Consider the following 23,949-nt stretch of genomic DNA (forward strand, 5'->3'; position numbering starts at 1 on the left):
ATTTAATTGATCAAAGATTCCAAACAGATAAAAACATGATCATTAAAAATATTTTCCTATGAGAGAAATTCCTTTTGTGTGGACAGAAGATCCTTGTCTTTCCAGATGTATCTAGAAATGCTGAATAGATGAGGAAGCAATTATTGGCTTTTAAATCTCGAGAGTATCTATAAGTGCAACTTTGTTTCTTTATTTTTCATGTCATATGATTGCCTATAAAGAAAAGAAATATGTTTTTTATGATCCTCCTCAGAAACTTTTCTTTTGAATAAAGAGCAAGAAGATGGTTAAGTGGTGGTGCTAGGCAGTTGCCTAAACACTGCTTGAATGGTGGCAGAAGAGCGTATATAAAGAATTTATTTCTCAGGACCAGGGCCAACTTTAAAGCCAGGGACCATTACAAGCACGTATAAGACTGTCTGCTCACTCACTCCAAGAAGTACATTTTAGAGTTTAACCAGATGATAAACTCTAAAATCTTGAACTTTACTCTTTCAGTTGATGAAGCGGCACTCTCCTTAAACAGAACCAGTTCTAACATATTGTTACAATGTCACCCCTGCAGTGCTCAGAAAATAGGGATAGAGATATGGGCCAGACTTTGAGGAATGAAATACCTGTCCCTGAAGATAGGCCCAGAGCACTGCAGCACCAAGAACATCCTTTAAATACTAGTTCCAAAACTGTCAAATTGCCTAGAACCTGTTCAGATTTTCAAAAGAAACTGACATCAGGGAAAGGTCAGGAACTACCAGTCCCAGCATACCCTAGGGTGGGAAGTATACAAACCAGGGCTGGAACTGCTAGGAAAAACCAGCCCATGTGTGAAGAGCTGTAATCAGCTGAGAGCAACTCAAAAGGTAGCTAACATGAGACAGGGTAGCTCAGCTGGTGTGAGTTCTAATGAGCACAGTGTGGGAGAAAAGGGAGCGGCTGCTAGGAAGCAGGAGAAGCCTACACCAACTCCCAAGCTGCCCACTCTCCAATTTCCCAGGCAAAAGCTTCTAATGCTGAATTAGCTACTGATAGTGAGGACATTGAAATGGAGCAAGATGCTCTGGGTGAAGAACTTGTGCTACAAACAACTTGTGTTTTGATTTTTTTTTTTTTTTTTTGGGGGGGGGTTGTTGTTTGATTTACCTGGTTTTGCATTGCTTGACTAAATCGGAAGCAGTAGAAAAGGTAAAGTTTGAACTGAGTATGATATGTTTTTTTGTTTGTTTTGCACCATCAATGGAACTACTGTGAAGCCATACAGAGTGCTGAACTGACTTTATGCAATAAAATGAATTTTTCTACTTTAAAACCTGTCTGTGTTTATTCTCTACTCCACTCTCCAAGCCTCATCTAACTGCTCAGCCAAGGTCTGTGTGCTCTGGGCAAGGCCCCTAGCCTATATACAGTGGATATATACTCATCTCCTCCTAAAACAAAGATGTTACAAAAAGTAAAGTTATCAATCTCTACACAAGGTGTGTGTGTGTTAGGTGCCATCAACTTGAGTTCAAGTCCTAGGGATTTGAGTTAAAGATCCAAAAAAGAAGATGATCAAGTGCAAGTCCAATGAGGTCCTCCATTGTCATCCCCATAGTAGTTGTCAACGTGTCTTTGCCTAGTTCCTTCGATCTTCTCAAACATTATGTAAGATAGTTGTAACTTCATCATGTTGGCTTTGAGTGACATATCTAGTCTAATCTCTTCCAAAATTGATTTGTTAGTTCACCTTGTGGTCCACAGCATGCATAGAATTCTTCTCCAGCACCAGAGTTCAAATGAGTAAATCCTCTTTCTTTTTTGTTTCTGTAATGTCCAGCTTTAACATCCATATTGACCCTAACAGCGCATGTTCTTGTTCAGCAGGAACTTGTCTAACTTTGTTTTGAATCCCTGGAGGGAGTTTTCCCCTATATCAGCCTCTGGAAGAGCATTCCAGCTTTCTACCACTCTCTGGGTGAAGAAGAACTTCCTTACGTTTGTACGGAATCTATCCCCTTTCAACTTTAGAGAGTGCCCTCTCGTTCTCCCTACCTTGGTGAACAACCTGTCCTTATTTACAAAGTCTATCCCCTTCAGTACCTTGAATGTTTCGATCATGTCCCTTCTCAATCTCCTCTGTTCGAGGGAGAAGAGGCCCAGTTTCTTTAATCTTTCACTGTACGGCAGCTCCTCCAAACCCCTTAACCATCTTAGTCGCTCTTCTCTGGACCCTTTCGAGTAGTACCCTGTCCTTCTTCATGTATGGCTGTACCAGTGCTGGTCGAGGTACTCAAGGTGGTGGGCGCACTATGGCCCGGTACAGCGGCATGATAACCTTCTCTGATCTGTTCGTGATCTCCTTTTTTATCATTCCTAGCATTCTGTTTGCCCTTTTTGCTGCCGCCGCACATTGCATGGATGGCTTCATCGACTTGTCGATCAGAACTCCCAAGTCCCACTAAGTTTGCCCCGCGGGGATTTTGGTCCATGTTGGCGGACCCGGTATCAGTGTTCAATTTCTTGAGACCCGGGGCTGGTGCTTGTGCTTCCTTGTTGCGACCTTTGCGGACCGCTTGGGGTTGGTGGCGCAGAGAAGTGGGGGGGCTCGTCGGGCCCCTCCCCTTTCTTGGAGTTCGTGGCTAATCCTGCTTTCCCTGCGGGTACACAATGTCTTCTTTGTGCGGGCTAGCCGATCCGGGTGCCGATTTGTTGGCCAGCTTGTGGAGCTGGGTTCGGGGCGACTGCCGGATTTTTTTGCATGTCAGGAGCACTGGGCGTGGAATGCAGGGTCCGTACTGTTCTATCTACAACTACGTAGTTATTGTTCTTCGCTTCGGCTGCCGTCCGGGGAGTTACCCACCTTTTCCTCGCTGGATAGGGCTTTCCTTTCCCTCTCCCTTGAATTTAACTCGTTATCGGCTTGGTACAAACTGGGGAGAGATTGGAGGCCTGCTGAGGTTTTTCTGTCCCGAATGGCAGATGGCTGGAGCTCTGAGTTGGGTGAAGAGGTTACAGTTGATGAGTTGTCACAATGCTTTGCGGATGGTGCGGGGGCGACTCCTAACGTTGCTTTACATGAAATTCATCTTAAGATCGTGCATAGGGCATATGTAACCCGCTGCGTTGGATACACTATGGGCCTGTGGCCTGATGCCTTCTGTACCCGGTGTCCTGCTCTCAAGGGGACGCTAGTGCATCATTTTTTGGAATGCTCTTTGGTGGGACCGCTGTGGGTACGTGCACTTCAAGAGGTGGAGGATGTTTTGGGGTGCTCCCTGGAATGGTCGTACAAGACTCTGCTGCTTGGTGTCACGGATCCCCTAACTGAGGCTGGTATTTCTGCGCCTTTGCAACGCTTTGTGCTGGTGGCCCTAGGGCTCGTTAAGAAGCTAATTCTGCAGCACTGGGTGGGTAGTGTGTGCCCTACGTTTTAACAATGGAGAGCTAGTATGTCCAGATGGCGGTCTGGAGAGGCAACGCAAGAAGGATGCCACCAGCTGGCAATCAGTGGCCTATGTGGCGTGCTGGGACTCGTTCTAAGTTGGGTCGGTTCCTTGGGATGCAAGGGGAGGGGGGGTGGGGGGGTTTGGGGCGGGGGGGAGGGAGGGAGGTTTGTTTTCCTGTTGTTCTGTTTCAAACATGAAAATTTGTGAACTTTCATGAGAAGGCTATGTTTGAATGCCTGATCTCTGGCCTAGCTGTATTGTATACCTGATTATTGTATCTATGCTGTTATTCTCTTTTGGCTTGGTTGCTGATTGTACCTCTCATGATTGGTTCATTCAATAAAAATATTTTCAAAAAAAAAAAAAAAAAAAAGAACTCCCAAGTCCCTTCCTGGGAGGTCTCTCCAAGTACCGCCCTGGACATCCTGTATTAGTGCATGAGATTTTTGTTACTGACATGCATCACTTTACACTTATCCATGTTGAACCTCATCTGCCATGTCGATGCCCATTCCTCGAGGCCTGATTATGTCACGTTGCAGATCTTCGCAATCCCCCTGCGTCTTCACTACTCTGAATAACTTCGTATCGTCCGCAAATTTAATCACTTCGCTCATCATACCTATGTCCAGATCGTTTATAAAGATGTTAAAGAGCACAGGTCCAAGCACCGAGCCCTGCGGCACCCCACTGGTGACGCTCTTCCAGTCCGAGTATTGTCCATTTACCCCCACTCTCTGTTTCCTATGCCTCTGCAGCAGCAGCATTTCTCTCCCCCCCCCCTTGCCTGTACAGCAGCAACATTTCTCTTCACTGCCCTGTGCAGCAACAGCGTTTCTGGCTGGTTCCTTGCTGCAGCTGGTTTTCCATTCAAAGTCACGGGCGTCGACACTTTGCGCGATCTGTGGCTGCGTCTGAAGCCTTCTCTTTGATGTAGTCGTGGATCGCGTGAGGAGCCGACACCCATGGCTTTGACTGAAAAACTGCTGCAGGGGAGCCGGCCAGAAACTAAACACCTGCTGGAGGGAGCACAAGCTAAGCTGCGGACACCCCTGATTTGAAGTTTACTGCCGCTGCTGCTGGTTAAGGAAAGCAGCAGCGGCAGAATAGGGAGTAACAATACTCTGTATTGGGACACTGTTTTAAGCCACTCAAACACAATAAGAAAATTCAATCATGACATCATCCAAATAGCAACAGAGGGACTTGAAAGCCAAGACTGCTCTGTGATTGAATGCGATGTCAGCCTCAGGGACTGGAACATTGCTCCAGGACTCTTGCATCATGGGTCCAGTTTTCAATCCACCCACATCTATAAAGCCAGACCCATGCTCCGCCTTCTTCCTCTTTTCCCTCGGATCACAGCACTGGATTCTCTCTCTTTTCTCCTGGGGATAGCCATGTGCCCATCTCTCCTGTAGGCATTGTGCTCAGCTCAGATTCTAGGCCATGTGGTCTTTTCTACTATCAATTGTGAGTAACTTTTGAACCATGTAAACTAATCATTCTATTGTAGCAATATTTTATTTTGTGTAGCATATTCGTCCTTGCTTAAAGGATCCTACTGGCTCTACCTACTTGATTTTGTAATTAATTCTGCTCTGTAAGAAATAAAATTCTAGTTTGATTGCAAATGCTTTGAATCTTGGTCTTTTAAATATATATGTTATACTTAATACATTATTATTATACAGCTAAATTTTAATCAAGCGAGCTTCTTTCCCCATATAAATATTTCTTTATAAACTATATTCCTCTCTTTGAGAGTGATATAGGGCTACTTTTACAAAGGCGCGTTAGGGTCTTAACACATGGAATAGTGCACGCTAGACGCTACTGCCTCCTTTTAAGCAGGCAGTAATTTTTTGGCTAGCGCGCGCTAATCTTATGCATGTGCTTAAAATACTAGTGCACCTTAGTAAAAGGAACCCATAGTTTATTGTTGGAGTTTCATCCTAATAAATCCATCCATTTAATAATAATCTGTAACAAAAGGATTGTATTTTTAAATTTTGAATAAAGTACAAAACTCACAACTGAAAATCTGATATATCAGGTTTCTCAACCTGTGGTACGCATACCCTAAGGGGTACGCGGACCGCCTGTTGGGGGTACATCGGCTGATCAGATTCCTCCTTCTCCCCACCCGCATTTAATTATCCCTACTGCAATTCCAGGAAGGGAAGGGCCAGGTACGTGCAGGAGATTGCATGTTGCTGGCCCACAATTCTGACATCGGAGAGAAGGTCCGGGCCAGCCAAGCAGCAATTGGCTAGCTCGGACCTTCTCTCTGATGTTATAATTGATGTCGGGGGAAGGCTTGTGGGCCGGTGATGTGCAATCACTGCATGTGCCTGGCCCTTCCCTTCCTGGAGTTGTGGTGAGAGCTAATTAAATGCATGGGGTGGCAGCGGACTGGGGATAGGAGGAATCGGTGGCGGGTCAGCTTGGGGGCAGGCAAGCAGGCTTCAGTATGGCAGTGTGGGAGGGAGGGAGGAAGGACAAAGGCTGGAAGGCAGTGAAGGAGAGGGAACACGAACTCGGGATATAGAAGGGAGGGAGGAAGGGGGCACTAACTTGGGACATAGGGAGGAAGGAAGGTGGGGCACTAACTTAGGACATAGGGAGTGAGAGAATAGAAAGGGACAGTTATTGGGCCTGAGTGTGTGAGTGAGAGGGAAAGAGATGGTGCACATGGGGAAAGGAAGAGGAAAATTGGGCATAGAGAGGTTGAGATGCATGGGAAATAGAAGGACGAGAGGGAGAAATGTTGGATATGGTGGTGGAGAGGGAACAGAGGAATAGATTAAAGGGGATGCAAGAGGGAGGAATGTTGGGCATGGTGATGGAGGGAGAGATGTGGCATGGTGTTGGAGAGGGGTGGCAGAAGGAGAAATGGGCATGGGGCTTGTGGGCAGTAGTGAAAAATGATCTGGATGAGAGAGGAAGAAAAGTTGGACTCATGGGGGGACAGAGAGAGATGTTGGTTGGGGAATGGAATGAAGTCTGAAGGAGAGGAAGCATGCAGGAAGAAGAAAGAAATAAATATTGAATGCACAGTCAGAAGGAAGTGCAACTAGAGACTCATGAAATCACCAGACAATAAAGGTAGGAAAAATGATTTTATTTTCAATTTAGTGATCAAAATGTGTCAGTTTTGAGAATTTATATCTGCTGTCTATATTTTGCACTATATTTGTCCATTTTTCCATAGTTGTTACTGAGGTGACATTGCATATTTTAAAGTCATCTGCCTTGACATCTTTGAAAACTCTCTGAATATAAATGATAATTAACATTCTCTCTGCATACAATGTGCTCTTTGGGTTTTTTAAAAAAATGTTGTGGTTACCATTATGTATTAATAAGATTATATTGTGTGTGTATATGAAAAATGGATGGAAGAAATTGCACTACAATTGGTATTATTATTATTATTATTGGGGTGGGGGTCTGGGGTGGAGCTTGGGTGGTGGTACTCGATTGGTATTTGTTAGGCTTAGGGGGGTATTTGGCTTGAAAAGGTTGAGAACCACAGTATATCATAGGGAAGAGAGTGGGGCAGTGCAAGAAAGAATGAAGTGCAATTATAGCTTGATACAGCCCTGACTGCATACAGTAGGCAACCGCCTAGGGGAGGGGCGAAGCTAGTGGTAGACTGGGGGTGTGGCCAGAGGCATGGCTGGGGGGTTTAGCCATGTGTCCTCTTTTTTTTGGTCTTCACAAATATGGTAACCCTAGGTCAAACTGCCGGCTAGGGTGGTGAGCAGAGGAGAGTAGGGTTATGAGTGGCTATCTCAAAATGGTAGGGTTTCAGCCTACTTTTGAACATGGGAAGGTAGTTTATTCCAGGCATAGGGAGTGGCGAGATGAAAGGAATAAAGTCTGGAATTGAAAGTGGAGGAGAAGGATACAGATAACAGCAATTTGTCTGAGGAACAGAGTTCTCAGGAAGGTGTATAAGAGACAAGAGAGGAGAGATACTGAGGGGCTGCAGAATAAACACACTTATAGGTTAGTAATAGGAGTTTGAACTACTGTGTTCCTTTGCTATTCGCGGACTCAGTTATTCATGGTATTTTCTGATTGCCTCTTCTGGTCAGAAAATACAGGGAATGAGTCTATGAATCAGCCTTCTGCACAGCTGATTCCTCCTTTTCTCTCCCCCCCCAGAGCATACTGGGTATGATTTACTACACCCACTGGCACCCCAGCTGCCCTCTCCTGCCTTTTACAGGCTCAAAACCGCATTTGCAATTTTTTGAAATTCTCGGGTGTTCCTGGAATGGAACCCCCACGAATTTCAGGGGAAGTAATGTATATGCAAAGGTGGATGACGTGATTTGAGCAGGGGGGTGAGGTGAGCGTAGTGAGGTTAGCAGAAGATGAGTTGTGCAGCAGAGTTTTGTACAGATTTGGGGGAGAGGCGGTTCAGTGGGAGACCTGTTAGAAGTAGATTGCAGTAGTCTAAGCATGAAGTTACAAGAGTGTGGACAAGGGTCTGGGTAGTGTGCTCAAAGAGGAAGGGGCAAATTTTGATGGTGATGTAGAGACTGATGTGGGTAGAAAATGAGAGGTCAGAGTCGAAGACTGTAGATGCAATCTGCTGAGTCGAATGGCGCAAAGCCAAGTAGGCATAAATAAATAAATAAATACATACTGAGAATGTGACAGCAGTGCATAGCAGTTTTCTTCTATTGAAATCTTCTCACATAAAATAGCAGAGCTCGGCTCTTTCTTGCCCTCAGTTTACCTTCTTTTAAGATGTCTTTCCTCAGCCACTGCAGTGCTCTCCCCGGGGACTCCAGCACCTGCAGCTGTTCCTGGTCCCCCAAGGACAGAGCCCTGCATGCAGCTCCGCCCGTTCTTCCTCCCTTGCTGCTGACTTATCTGCAAACAGGCCCAAATTAAAGTATACAGTACTATAGCACTGCTTAACTATTCACTTACATACAGAGAAGAGATTGGAAACCATGCTGCAGTAAAATTTGCCCTATAATGGAACTGCTGCTTCAGACAGTAAAAGCTCATAACGAGAAAGAATCGCGATGGACGAATTGAAAAGCAGCATTAATTACCAGGCTGGAAAAATGCAAAATTCTAACTCGAGATTATTCTAATGTACATAGCAAGAACAAACGAAACGACGGTGGAGGAAACCACCCAGTGAGGTGCAATGGTATGATGGTTATTTGACGCAGCTCCCCCATAACTACCTGGTTGGGTATATATACACATATGGTCCTACTATAAATTTTACGGAGGAGGAGGGATCAAAGGCAATATATTGGCAGAAATCCAGAACTAAAAAGAAGGCGTAGAGAATAAGGAGGTTACTCATCGCCCTCCTCGTTTTCATGCTTTGGCTCAGCCTCTCTGCTCGAGAGGAGGGGCTGTAACTTCCTTTGACTCCAGCCTTCCCCAGTGCCCTTCAGCGGCTACTGCAGTTCTTCCTGATACACACATGGACCAGTGAGGTGGAGACTCCGCCAGAGAAGCTACTCAAAAGGGAAGAGCATTTTCCCTTCCCACCTTACAGAGTGAAGCGGGAGACAAACTGCGGGTGCTGCCCGAGAAGGTATAAGACTGATATTTCCTGTCGCCGGGAGCTTAGATGTAACAGCTTATTGGTTTCATATTTTCTTATTGAGAGAATATTTCACAAATTCATGTTTCAGGTTTTGTGCTGATGCTAGTGGTGCCCTTCCGTTCTTAAGTATAAGACAAATCAAAGTCTTATCTTCAGATTCTGAATTGCAGGGGTAAAAATCAATGTAACTTTTCACTAGCTCTGAAGCCAAATAAATGACGGGTGCAGCATATTTCACGTAACTTTCTTTACGTCAAAATATATGTGCACAGATTGAGTGAACGCTTTTATTAAGGAAAGATTTTGCAGAGGTGTAGAAGGATCAGAGTTCAGTTCACTTTTCTTTGGCATCTTGAATCTAGATTACTGCAGTGGAAAATACATTTGTTGTTTTAAAAGAGAAAAATATTCTGAAGTTCGTTAATTTATTCCAAAAGCCATTTTCATAACATGCACAGAGCTTCTGAAGTGTATCGCAGGATAGCACGTTGTATATTTTATTTAAGGAACTTAACGTTTTAACCTGACTTTCCTCTCACATTCTTTTGAAGAGTTGTAGCAGAACATGCCCTGTTAGTTCAAGGTCTACAATATCACACAAAAACTTCGGCATATGATAGTTGTCTTATTTGTTTTTAATTTCCAATAGCTTTGACTGCTCTCGGACTAATGCAGCAGCATAATACGCTGCGCCTCTCGAACCTGCTGTTGCTGCTGCTGTACTGCATGCACCACACAAGCTGTACGCTTCACCTTCAAATGCCCCCTTTAGCGCTTTCTCTTTTCGTCACAGCCATCACAGAACAGGAAAGTTCCCAAGACCCAGACGATTTCAGCACAAATGTTGAGTGCAAGTTCCCAAATAAGTGAGCAATGCACTAGCATGCCAAGCAGAGTAATGGCTTAGTCTTTGCTGATAAATTTTATTTAATTTCAATGAAAGACAAGGCATGAGAAGTTGAGGGAAACCGCTTACTCCTCCACTTAAGTTTTAATCAAATCCTGTTGCTGTCTTTCATAATGTTCTCAGGAGCTTGGCTAATCTGAAGAATTAGCTGACATGAAGATATATCAAACAAGGTGTGGTGGTAAAGGAAAGCTACCCTACCAAACATTTTTATACAAAATATCAATGAATACTAGGAATAAGGCAAAAATACAGTTCCATTAATAGCTTGAGACAGCACTGTTTTGAGACTTGCTTTTCAGGTTTTATTTTTACATTTAGCTATGATAGTATAAGTATTTCATAAAGTACTGTTTTTAATTATTTGGGTTTTTTGGTAGAATGCTATGTGTGAGCCACTGTTAGCTGCCACTGGTTTGCAATTGATCCTGCTTTTGCTGGTGCTTCACTAATAAAAATGGGAAGAAAGTACATTGCTGTAGTAAACTAGATCAGTTTCTATATGAGATTAGTCTTCTTAAGTGAGCACATTCTCATTTTTTTTCAATTACTTTTAATTTTTTTATTTCAAAAAGCAGCACATGTGAATCTCCAAATCCTAAATTAAGGTAATTAAAAATATATGTAAGGTTTCTGTAATGATTTATCCTTAAAGCATTATGGAAATCTTCATATATTTTTAATTATATTAAAAAAGAATACCTGAGTTTTCAATAATGATGATTAAAATTAAAAAAAAATAAATGGTTAAAGTGGGTAAGGTGCAAATGTGTAGATTAAAACAGTAGCTTGGTTTGTTTTATTACTGCAGGTTAGATCTGCAGAAATTGGTTTACAGTAAAACCTGTATGTGATATTTCAAAGGACAAGTGAAAGGAATTAAAAGCCATTAACATGGATTTTGTTATGAAACAAGCTTTAGGAGGTAAGTGACACAAAATGAATGTGTGTTCTGTATTTCTAACTATTGAACTGATGCCAATAGAGCTACCAGTCATGACTCAGCTATACATATTGCACATTTCCATCATGCAATGCACATCTAATTAACATTAACAACTCTTGACAGTATGGAATCCATATGTGACCAGACTCTGTAAGGCGTGAGAATAACCTTGGAAGTGCTGCACCTAAGAAATATATAGGATGTCTGTTGCTATAAGTAGGGAGAGAACATAGAAGAACAGCAGAGCAGATAAAGGGATAGGGTGGATAGGAGACAAAGCTCTGACTGGCCTAAACTGGAAATAAACTAAAAGGCAAAAGATTTAAAACAAAGAATCCAATATTCAAAGGGTTTAACTAGGCACAAATGTTTCTGCTTGATTAAACCATGCTGAGAGGGCTGGAGTGGCACTTAATTGCGAAATGCAGTTGAATATCTCCTCTGACACCTGCAGCACTGTCCAGGCAGTACTGGGGCAGTCCATGGATGGAGTCAAGGCAGAGCCAGAATTTATTTGGTTAGTGGTAGTGTCAGAAAAGTAAGTGGATAAACAGGACAGCAATAACCTCCAAGCACCGGTCTGAATATCAGCCAGTGCCCAGGTAATTTGCAGATATGCAATGCCACAGCCCAGGCATAGTGTGGCATTGAATATTCAAACATACCATTTATACTTGAATATAAGCTGAGACACCTTCTCCTACTCCCATCCCTATCATTTTTATTTAAATCTTATATACCTTTGTATATAACAGGATAGCAAAAGAGCTATAGACAACCAACCATGTTCATGGTAGAGAAGTCTATATAACAGTATAAGTTTAAAAAGCAAAATTCATTAGGAATTTGTACATTTTTTCTAGAGGTTTCCAGATTTGTTCACATATATGAAGACGCCCTTTCTTTTCAGCAATCGCTTTTACCTATGTGATAAACTAAATTCTACCACATGTTAAAGTCCAACAATGATTAATAGTGCTTTAACTGTGAAGGCCATCAAAACATTATCCAAATAGATTTGGGGGGCTTTCCTATCTTAAATTTGTCTAAACAGTTCTCAAGCAGCAACATTTTCTTCCATGAGTCCAGCATGGAGCCCTAATGAACTCACTTTTTCAATAAAAGGAGAATGCTATTTTCTGCTACTGCCTCCTTTTATTGGTCATCCTTAATTCATGGAACTTGGATTCCTTGAATTGCCTTTCTCAAAACAGAATTATCTTTCTTTTTTCTTGATGCCTCTGTTATTTCTTCCCCCAAAGTGACATGTTTCACCTTATTGGCACTGCATTCATACTGCCTCTAATGCTATCACTGACATCGACTCTGGTAACTGCAAGCTGGGCTAGTGAGGAGCTTGAACATCTGCACATGCTCAAAGCCTGTCCAATCCTGCCAGAAGCAAGTGGGCCATTATTAAGATGGACTGAATGGGACAACAGGTACGAGGGGGCATTCGGAGAAACTGAAGGGAGATAGGTTCAAAACAAATGCAAGGAAGTTTTTTCTTCACCCAAAGGGTCGTGGACACTTTGGAATGCGCTACCGGAGGAAGTGATCGGGCAGAGTACGGTACAGGGATTCAAACAGAGACTGGACAGATTCCTGGGGGATAAAGGGATCGTGGGATACTGAGAAAGTATAGAAACCCAACCAGGTCGTGCATGTGCAAGACCGGAGGGCTAGGACTTCGATGGGAAGATAGGACTCATCAGGAAACCAAGGTGGCATGGGAGCCCCTTCTGGTGATTTAGACAGGTCATGACCTGTTTGGGTCCGCCGCGGGAGCGGACTGCTGGGCGTGATGGACCTATGGTCTGACCCGGCGGAGGCACTGCTTATGTTCTTATGTTCTTATGACTTGGGAAAATCCACTGCTTATTTCTAGGATAAGCAGCATAAATCTGTTTTACTGTTTTGGCATCTGCCAGGTACTTTGTAACCTGGATTGGCCACTGTTGGAAATAGGCTTGATGGACCTTCAGACTGCCCCAATGCTTATGTTCTTAGGAAATATGCACCAATGGAGGTTATTAACAAAGAATAGGGTGTCACGTGATGACGCATAGATGAGCAGAGGCTCTCTGCTCGTGCTCCGCTTCTCCCCACCTGTAACTTCATTTCATGAAATATTGCAGCGTCTATTTGGTGCTTTTTTTCGGGACCAGGTGCTTGCTAATTAGTGAAACATGTCGGGTCTTACCGTTCAGTCCGCATGAAAAACAAGATTTCACCATTACTAAGTTAAGTAATAATACACTAAGAAATGCACCATTTGTATGCACCATTTGTATCTCCCCGTATGTACACTTTGGTGGGATGGAGGAGTGGTGGTTCTGAGGTCTTATGAAAAAACAAAACAGAAGTGTTTTTCAAACATTATGAACACTCAGTTAAACTAGATATTGGATTTGAAAGACAAACAGCCAAATACCTTAGAAACAATTCTAACTTTATTGCTAATTAGTCCTGGCATTGCCAGAGGGTGATATTGAGGGTCCATCGGCTGTGGTTTCTGGAATATACCATCTAAGGCCCCACGGCTGCAGGGTTGTGATTTTACTTCATAAGTCCTTGGCTTTTGTGACCTACAAAATCGTACATGCCTTCTTCTTGACTCTGTTGGCTAAGAACCTTACTTTCATAGAAACATAGAAATAGACGGCAGATAAGGGCCACGGCCCATCAAGTCTGCTCACTCCAATGACCCTCCCTATCTATCTTTGCAGATAGATCCCACATGTCTATCCCATCTGGCCTTAAAATCTGGCACGCTGCTGGCCTCAATAACCTGAAGTGGAAGACTATTCCAGCGATCAACCACCCTTTCAGTGAAGAAGAACTTTCTAGTGTCACCTTGCAGTTTCCCGCCCCTGATTTTCCACGAATGCCCCCTTGTTGCCGCTGGACCTTTGAAAAAGAAGATATCTTCTTCCACCTCGATGCGGCCCATGAGATACTTGAATGTCTCGATCATATCTCCCCTCTCCCTACGTTCCTCGAGTGAGTAGAGCTGCAATTTCCCTAACCGCTCCTCGTATGGGAGCTCCTTGAGTCCCGAGACCATCCTGGTGGCCATTCTCTGGACCAATTCCAGTCTCAGCACATCCTTGTGGTAATGCAGCCTCCAGAATTGCACACAGTACTCCAGGTGCGGTCTCACCATGGATCTATACAGTGGCATAATGACTTCAGGTTTACGGCTGACAAAACTCCTGCGTATGCAACCTATGATTTGCCTTGCTTTGGATGAAGCTTGCTCCACTTGATTTGCAGACTTCATGTCATCCCTGACAATCACCCCTAAGTCTCTTTCTGCTTCAGTTCTTGTCAGGATCTCGCCACGGGCTATCAACTCCTCATAGCGGGAGATTTCAATATGGTTAGCAACCCTTGCATTGATTGCAAACCGGTGCAACAGCTGCGCCCTGGCCATGGCTCTCTAGGGATTAATCTTCTCATGCACGATTTAGGTCTTGAGAACATTCCATCCTGGCGAAGTGGATTTTACTTTCCATTCGCGGGTGCACAATATAGATTATTTATTGGTTTCAGCTTCCATGATAGGGGCAATTGAAAAAACGTCCATTTTAGATGCTGTATTCATGGATCACTCCACGGTTGTGGTTACATTGCAGCTCAAGCTCGCAGGTCATGGTACCTCAATCCTACTCTTTACCTGGATGGGGCGTTCAAGGCTTATCTGGTGGATTCTTGGCAGGAGTATGCCTCCTTTAATAACAGAGGGGAGGTATCTCACGCTGTCTACTGGGAAGCAGCAAAAGCCTTCCTGAGGGGAAAAATCATAGCTTACACTACTAATAAAAGACGCAAGCAGGAAGCAGCCTTACTTAATTTGACCACTCAATTGCGGGCTAGTTGTCAGTCTTTCCATGATGGACTCCAAAGTACGGAGAAATCCACTTATCCGCAAACAGATTGATGCTATTCTTTCCGCCAGAGCTCTCTCCCACATTCAGGTGTATAAGTTGCACTATTGAGGCAACAAGGCAGGCACGTTGCTAGCCAATTTTGTGCAGCTGAGCCGAAGGGTCTCACAGATCATCAAACTTAAAGACGACAGAGGGGGGGGGGGGCATGGCCATGCAGTGAGCGGGGAAGCGCTATTTTCCTGAGCTCCGTAGCTCCCTCTCGATCTAACTCCTTTTTGGCCTATATTCTGCCTCGACACTGGACCCGATTGTGGAGGAGAGGGGTTGGTGACCTGTATGGACAAGTTTGTCCGCAAATCCGGAACCGCGATGACCACGAAGAGTGGTAAAAAAGACGGGACCCGCGGCAAGGCTCCGGCGTCTGTGGAAGACAAGATGGCGGATTCGGCTGAGGAGCCTGACCCTGCGAGCGCGCCGCTGGTGGCGAAAATAAAGGAGGCTGTGGTGAGTGCGCTGGGCACCCGACTAGATAAAGTTAATGAGAACCTCGCGACTTTATCCACGGAGGTTCATGAATTTAATGCCCGGATGACCGAGGTAGAGCAGAGGGTGAGCTCTGCGGAGGATTCCTTGTCTGCTGTTCAGACGGAGATTGCCACGTTGCGCTGCAAAATGTCTGCCTGTGAGGACAAGCTTGATGACTTAGAGAATCGTTCCCGTAGGAATAACCTGCGCCTGGTGGGGATCCCTGAGGTGGTCCCGGACGCCTCTCTCGCTGAGGTCCTGGAGAAGTGGCTATCGGCCGAGTTGCTGGATACTGCCGCCTTGGGCCCCGTGAGAATTGAACGGGCTCATAGGCTGGGTAAGAAACCGGATGGTGCTGCGCGACCGCGTATTGTCATCCTACAACTACTTAACTTTGCTATTAAAAACCAGCTTATGAAATCCTATAGGAAAAAGAAGACTCTCACCTTTCAGAATCAGAAAATCCTTCTTTTTCAGGATTATTCTGCCCAGGTGGCGTCACTTCGACGGGGATTCTCTCCTGTGTGTAAGCAGCTGGTGGCCAAGGATGTGCGTTTCACCTTACAGTTCCCGGCCCGGCTGCGTGTTCTCTACAATGGTCAGCCTCATGTATTTACTACGTGTGAAGCGGCTCAAGCTCAACTGCATCAGTGGTTCCCGTCACAGGAGGGTCCGACTTGACTTGACTTGCTCTTTTCAGTTCTGTTTCCTTCTTATTTGTTTGCTGTTTCCCTGGTCCCTCTGTGGGACTTTGAGTTAAGGGGCTGTGTGGGCTGGGTTGCCTGGCCGGTACCTAGCTGATGGACTTTCTACTAACTACAACATCCTAGCTCCTGTTTTGACAGCATTTTATTGCCGGACTCTAGTTTTGCTGTTATGCTATGTTTCCAGCTCCTTTCTTGTTACTTGTTATATGGTTTGTTTATTCTGGGTCAGGTGTTGAGGTATGGGGGGGGGTGCTACTGGCATGGGACTCCCTCAGTCACTTTATTTGGTGGATGGTGGATGCTACTGGGAGGGGGGTTTGGGTGGGGGGAGGTCGGGTGGGGGGATGTGGGTTGGTGGGGAGGGGAGTGGATGAGCGTTTGTTGCGGGTGAGTGTGCTTGTGTTGCGTGTCTGCCGGGGGAGGGCTGGGCGCCCCAGCAGCAGATTACGTTTGGCCTGCTGGATTGCATCTCTCTCTGCTGGGCACATGACACCTAAGAGGGGACTGCGTTGTGCCTCTTGGAACGTTTCTGGGATTAACTCACCTGTTAAACGGACCAAGATTCTTCAGTGCTTGGCCCGTTACAAGGCTGATATTGTGGGGTTGCAGGAAACTAAACTCTTTGCGCTCGAACATGATAAATTGAAGCGTTCTTGGGTGGGCCAATGTTACTCTGCCTCCTCGCCCAAAACTAAGGCGGGGGTGACTATCCTCATCCATAAATCTGTTTCGTTTACTCAGACCAAAGTTGTTTCTGATCCTGAGGGGAGATTTGTCCTGGTTCAGGGCCTGCTTTACCAGCGGAGAGTTCTCTTGGCTTCTATTTATGCACCTAATGTAGCACAGCGTGCTTTTTTCAAGCGGCTGCTGGGTGTTATTTTGCCTTTGCAATCTGAACCTCTAGATCATTTGGTCCTATTGGGGGACTTCAACTCTGTTATGGTCCCTGGTGAGGATTGCTCTGGAGGGTCTTCGCGCATCTCCCCTAGGTCGGATAATGGCCTGCCGGCTTTCGTGCAGGCTCTTGACCTAGTGGACGTGTGGCGTACCTTACATCCTGGGGACCGAGATTTCACTCACCTTTCAAGGGTACACCTCACTTCTTCACGGATTGACTATATCTTTCTGTCTCGTTCCTCCTTTCACTGTGTCTCTGAGGCTGGGATTGGGGTCTTAGCAGTTTCTGACCATACACCCATATGGTTGGACTTGGTGCTGGGTGGTCCGGGCTCTGGTGGAAAGGGCAGATGGCGATTCCCGGTGGCTCTCTATCATGATCCCGATTTTTCTCCCTTTTTAGTGGCGGGACTTTGTTTCCTTTAATGCGGGCCATGCTTCCGATGGGGCGCTTTTTTGGAACACGGCGAAAGCGGTGCTTCGGGGGTCTATCATCAACTATTGTTCTCGGAAGCGTAAGATCTTATCCAGTAGGGTCTTGGAACTGGAGCGGAAGGTTAAGTTTTGTTATAGGCGGTTCCTTAGTTCTCCCACTCCGCGGTATAGGCATGACTTCTATACTGCTCAAACAGCTTATCATACTCTTTTGCATGACCGGGCCAGGCATTTTTTGTTCTCTTCTCACTACAAGAACCATAGGTTTGGTAATCGGCCTGGCCGCTTGCTTGCCAACTTGACCAAGGGCTGGAGGGGCAACACTTTGATTTCTTCTTTGCGTTCAGCGACTGGCCAGATCGTCACCTCTCAGCCCCAGCTTGCGGCTCTCTTTGAACAATACTACCACAAGTTGTATACGGCGGAGGTGGTGCATAAGGATCAGTTGATTACAGACTTCCTAGACTCCTTGGGGCTGCCCAACTTGCCTGCGGAGGCCACCGAGGTCTTGAATATGCCTATTTCTAGGGAGGAGGTCCAACGCGTTATTCGGGGGCTTCCGCTTGGTAAGTCGCCGGGACCAGATGGTTTTAGTGGAGAGTTTTTTCGGATCCTTTGTGGCTATGTTGCCGACTCGATGTGTCGATATTTCTGTCAGGCTATAGCGCAGGGCTCTTTTCCAGTTGGGGCCAATCAGGCTCTCATTACGGTACTGCCTAAACCCGGCAAGGATCACACTTTGGTAGAATCGTATCGCCATATTTCTCTCATTAATGTTGACTTGAAAATTCTAGCCAAATTGTTGGCCGATCGATTGACTCCCTATTTGCCAGTTCTAGTGAAGGATGATCAAGTTGGTTTTGTACAGGGTAGGCAGGCGGGACATAATGTTCGCTGCTAGCTATGGCATATTGTGCTTCCCGTCGGCTTCTTCTCTGGTCATTAGTTTCGACTCGGAGAAGGCTTTTGATAGAGTTGAGTGGGCGTTTCTATTTCCTTTGCTGACTCACTATGGGCTATCTGGTTTCTTTCTGCAGGCTATTCGAACATTATACTCTGACCCGACGGCGGCAGTTTTAGTTAATGGTTGCCCTTCCGAGGTGTTTCGGTTGGGACGGGGGACCAGGCAGGGTTGCCCGCTCTCTCCGCTTTTATATATTTTGTTCTTGGAACCCTTGCTGATTCGGCTTCGGCAACATTCGGCTTTGATGGGAGTAGAACTGGGGGACTCATCGATACGCTGTATGGCCTTTGCGGACGACATTATGGTGGTGCTTACTAGTCCGGAGAGGGCCTTGACTCCTTTGTTAGATCTGTTTGGTAGCTTTGGTGAGCTCTCTGGTTTGAAGCTTAACGTTTCTAAATCTGAAGCTATGGCGCTTCATCTAGATGTGGCTACTGTGTGGCCTACTTTCCCATTGAAGGAAACGCCCTTGCAGGTTAAGTATTTGGGAGTCAACGTCCCTTCGGATTTGGGTCAGCTCTATGAGATCAATGTCGGGCCCTTACTTAAGAAAACTATTGAATTCCTCCGTCTCTGGGGAGCTCTCCCTATTTCATTATCGGGCCGTATATATCTTTATAATATGATGTTGGTACCCCGGTGGTTGTATCTTTTACAAACCCTACCTCTTTGGTTGAAACGACGTGATTTGGATTCCTTGTATAAGGAGCTCCGTGTGTTTTTGTGGGGTGGGCGTCGGCCTCGTATTCCTCTTCATGTGCTGATGTTACCTGTCTCCAGGGGCAGCTTTGGTCTGCTTGATCTCCAAATTTATAACTTAGCCTGTGGATTGCGGGTTCTCCGAGATTGGTGTTTGGAGAGTTCTGTTGCTTTGCATTACCCTCTGGAACGGGATTTGTTGGGTTCTGTAGCGGGGTTGTATGTTCTTCATGCCCCCTCGGCGCGCCTGCCTTGGGATCTTAGGACGCACATTATCTGGGCTTATATGAGGTGGGGCTGGAAACTATTGTGTAGGAAGCTATCTGTTAATTTTAGTGTGACTCCTTTTCTTCCCCTGGTGGGGAATTTGGATTTTCTGCCGGGGCGGGAGACTCGTACCTTTCGGGTCTGGCATGCCCGGGGCATCAAACGGGTGGGGGATCTTTTGCATGAGGAGGGGCGGCCTCTTACTCCACTGGAACTCATGTCTTTGTATCATCTTGATTCTGTTGATATGTTTGGCTATTCTCAGGTTCACCACTATATTTCTAGTCTTCCTGCGTCAGCGATCCAAGCGGATATTTTGGGCCGCTTGGGCTTATGCTTGGCATTGTGGGATCCCGTGGCTCCTCGGTTGAGTTATTACACTTCTGCTCTTCTTTCTCTCTGCCCGGATGGTCCGGTGTGTCGTCTGGCGCAGGTGTGGAGTCGGGATTTGCAGCTGGACTTTACGCAGGAGCTCCTTTCCTCAAGCTTTGCTTATGTAGCGACAATTTCTTGGAGTATGATCCACAGAGAACAGGAGTATAAGTTTCTACATTGCGCATTCATTTCCCCATTGCGAGCATATCGTGCGGGGTTTGCTGAGCGGGACACTTGTCCCAAATGTAATGGTGTGGGAGCCACGTTGGGGCATATGTTTTGGGCCTGCCCCCGAATTCAATTGTTTTGGTCCAGAATTTGGGCTTTCTTGCGTTCTTTTTTGCCGTCTCTACCGGCCTGCTCTCCGCTACCTTCTCTTTTTTATGCGACTGAAGGCTTGGGAGCTCTGCCAGTGGGTTACTGTCTGTTAGTGCAGAAGGCCTTCTTAATGGCTAAGAGGGCGATTTTGGTGTGTTGGCGGACACCTGCTATTCCCTCCGTGGCGCAATGGCAACGGTTCCTGTTTGAGATGGCCCTTTTGGAACGTAGAGCAGTGTCGGGCCGGCTGCCACGTGGCTGGGACCGTTTCCAGGAGATTTGGGAGGTGTATTGGATGGCCTTACCTCATCGGTCCCGCAGTCTTCTGCTAAACTCATGAGGTGGGGGGGACAGCCTCTTTTCTTCCTTACATACTTATTCACTTGCTTCTTTCTCTTTTTGTTCCTGTTTCTCCTCTTTTCCTTTCCTTTTCTTCTATGTCTCTTTTCTCCTTCTGTTTCCTTCTTACTTTTGGCTTTTTCTCCTTGTTTTCCTCTCTGGTGAACTGGTTGTGTGCACACTCGCTCTTCGGTTCTGTACATTTTGTAGTTGCTATTTGTTTTTTTCTTCCTTGTGTTTTTCTTGCCTATTCTTCTGCTGCTCTCCACTCTGGGGTGGGGGGGGGGTTTGGTGGGCTTTTGGGGGAAAATGTATGTATGAGCGGATGGATTTCCTTAGCCTGGGACCTGTTTTTCCTATTTTGCTAATTCTTCGGTTCCTTTTGATTGTCCCTGTACTGTGGATTTTGTACTCTGTATTTGTTTGATTTGATTACCTGCATTTTGTGTACTGTTTTTACATTTTGCTCAATAAAGAGATTAAAAAAAAAAAAAAAAAAAAGACGACAGAGGGGCTGCTCTCACCCAGGCGTCACAAATCCAGGCCCAATTCATTAAATTCTATTCCAATCTGTATAGTGTGGGGCCCTATGACATCCCCAACAGAGAGACCTTCTTTCGAGACATTACTTTACCTCAAATTACAGCAGATGGTTTGGATGTGCTGAATGCCTCCATCAGAGTGGAGGAAGTTCAGGCGGCCATTAGCCGATTCAAGCTAGCCAAGGCTCCCAGGCCTGATGGCCTGGGACCTGAATTGTACAAGATCCTACAGTTTCAGGTGTTGTTAACTCTTGTGGGGGACATCCATCGGGGGGGGGGGGGGGGGGGGGGGGGGGGTCATTTTATGTCAGAGCAGCGTCATGTGACAGTAGTCATCTTGCCTAAACCGGGCAAAGTCCCCGAACAGGTGAGGTCCTATCGGGCCATTTCTCTACTATATCAAGATATGAAAATTCTGACTGCCATCTTGACATTGCCCCTGTTGATTCATACAGACCAGATGGGTTTTGTCCCAGGCATTGGTTCTGCGGGAGGGATGGAGTAGGCCTGGGGACAACTTATTGGTGAGTCTAGATGCCAAAAGGCTTTTGATAAAGTTACCTGGGAATATGTGTTCTTGGCTTTGCAGCACTTTGGGATTTTGGGTTCTTTTCATCACTGGGTCATGGTCCTCTATTTGACTCCCACTGCCCAACTGTTAATTAACGGTGATAGGACCTGTGCTTTCCCCTTTGTGTGTGGAACTCGACAGGAGTGCCCACTATCCCCTTTATTGTTTATCTTGTCCCTAGATCCGCTTGCTATTAAAATACGGAGTTCATCTACCTTAGAGGGTCTCTCGATCAGGGCACAGGAATGTCGTATTGCCATGTTCGCTGATGACATATTATTGTTTGTCAAAGATGTTTCTACCAATCTTCCGCGGTTGAGCTCTCTGATCACTCAGTTTGGCACGTTCTCTGGTCTATCAACTTTGGAAAATTGGAGGCGCTTCCAGTATCGGTCGCCTGCGCCTCTTGTACCCTGTCACACTGATTTGAAATACTTAGGGGTCTTTTTGGGTACCGACTGGACAAGGGTGTTTCAAAAAAACTGCTTTACTCTCTGCAGATGTTACCCTTTTGGATTTGAAATGTTACCCTTTTGGTCTATTATTGGATCATTTATCTGGCGGTCGCGTACAGCATGCATTAGCTATCAGAAATTGGTCCAAGGAAGGGATAGGGGGCTTAGGTATAATGTAGTTTCTTTGCTTCGCTGGATACATGAAGCACACACTTGGGAGACCAAGTTTGCCCCTGGGGGGTTTCTAGACCATTGGAACGGGCCTTATACTGTTATGACATACATTTCCCTTGGACAGTGAAAGCTGGGGATACTCTCAGGATGTAAATCTGGCTGGATGTGCTCCGTAGAGCTTGGCAATAGTGGCAGGTCAGGGTGGGTGGTGAGGTTGGCAATTGGACTATGTTACCTGTTATTAGTAACCCAAATTTTTGGTGGGGGGTAGATTGGAGGACTGGTTTGGGCGGCATCATTATCTAGGCCATTGCACGGAGGCTTCTTTTCCAATGGCGGCAGCTCTTCGTCATTAGGGGGTCTCACACTAGCCCTTCTTTACCTACTTACAACTATGGCACTATTATCTCAGCGATCGGGCCAGGACAGCGGACGGAGGAGCATTTTTAAAACATGATTGGTTCTTCCTCCACCTCCCACCTGTTGCAAATTTGGTCTCTACCTGGTATAGACTGGGCCGTAATGAACGGGCCATCCCGTTTTTCACCTCTCTTGCACAAGTCTGGGCTGATGATCTGGGGGAAGCTATTTTAGTGCGCTTCCTGCAGGACTGTTTCTTGCTCACTGCCCGGAGGTCCCGCAATGCTATGTTACAAGATGCAGTTTAAGATACTACACAGAACATATCTTTCTAGAAGCCAGGGGGTCCAAGTGGGGTTGAATTTGTGCGTTGCAAGCGTGTAAAGGGTTCTCTGTTGCATATGTTGGTAGAATGTAAGGGGCTGGGACACTATTGGAATGCCATCCTGATCTCTCTGGCTGATTTGTAGCCTCAGCGCCTTCGTTGGTCCTACCTGGTCTTGGTCCTGGGGCATAAGGGAGATTTGGCGGATCAAGGTCTCTCACAGGACCAATGCCAGTTTATAACCATAGCCCTTCTCCTTGCCAAGCGGTAGATTCTGCGTGTTGGATGGCTGAATGCCTGCCTGATTTACATGCCTGGCACAGGGCGATGAGGGAGATGGCTCATTAGCAACTTCAGGGGGAAAGGCATGACCAGAAGCTACAAAAAAAGAATTACTGGGCTCTATGGCATGTATTTTTGGCCTGTGCTTCAGAGGAGAGCTGAGGAGACCAGTTTCTTGGTCCTTGCTTTTGATTCTTGGCCACCACATGTGGGATATGGAGGAGGGGGAGGGATGGGAGGGGGGCATTCTTAGTCTAGGCATTTGGGTTCTGATTTGGTTTGGTTTGGTTGAAAAAAATGGTCTCTGTGTTTCTTCAGAGATGCTTTTTCGCTCTCACATATGCAAACTGAGTTGTTAAAATTTTTTTTGGTGTATTTTGTATTGCTCTGACCTATTATGTATTCTCTGCCATTTCTTTGCCTGTTGAGCAGATTTCCTGCATATGTCTGTATTTCTCTGCATGTTGGTGGGTTGTTAACTGTTCTATCTCTGAAGGTGCAAGCTATAATAAACATATTTGCAAAAAACAACAAGAAGAAGGAATGAAGAACTGGATGACAAAACAGGGTATAAAACACCATTTCTCACAGGAAGAGAACCAAATACAGAAGCTTCTGCTCCTGGGCTCACCAAGGGAGTAGTTAGGTGGCAATGGGATTAAGTTGAGTTCCACGATTCAATATCATCTCCAAATTGTGCTTATTACCAGTCTATTTGCACTGACATATTTCAGCCAGTCCCATGACTAGATGGTTGAAGTGATATTTAGAAAGTAATTTTAAGCATTAGAAATTTCCTAGATTGTATCTTAAAATAGTCCAGGTCACAAAAGAGCTCCTCTTTGGTCTTTTGTGGCTCTTAAGGGACCTTGCAGAGCCATTTTGAGGGCAGTGAAGGTGGTTGGCTGCATAGGGTACAAGGGAGTTAAGGGCGCATAAAGCTCTCCCTTTCCAGT

The 23,949-nt window shown here is 45.7% G+C and overlaps 1 protein-coding gene across 1 annotated transcript in view; it reads left to right on the forward strand.

Annotated features, from left to right (window-relative positions):
- Nucleotides 1–8,864: 8,864 nt before the first annotated feature.
- The window catches only part of CPLX1 (complexin 1), a 461,866-nt gene continuing 446,781 nt past the window's right edge, over nucleotides 8,865–23,949 (forward strand). The window contains exons 1-2 of the mRNA XM_033918021.1: nucleotides 8,865–9,000; nucleotides 10,731–10,844. Coding sequence (XP_033773912.1) covers nucleotides 10,814–10,844 — 31 coding nt within the window. The 5' untranslated portion in view covers nucleotides 8,865–9,000; nucleotides 10,731–10,813. The remainder of the gene's footprint in view (nucleotides 9,001–10,730; nucleotides 10,845–23,949) is intronic.

The sequence above is a fragment of the Geotrypetes seraphini genome, chromosome 1, assembly GCF_902459505.1.
Source record: "Geotrypetes seraphini chromosome 1, aGeoSer1.1, whole genome shotgun sequence".
Lineage (NCBI taxonomy): Eukaryota > Metazoa > Chordata > Amphibia > Gymnophiona > Dermophiidae > Geotrypetes > Geotrypetes seraphini.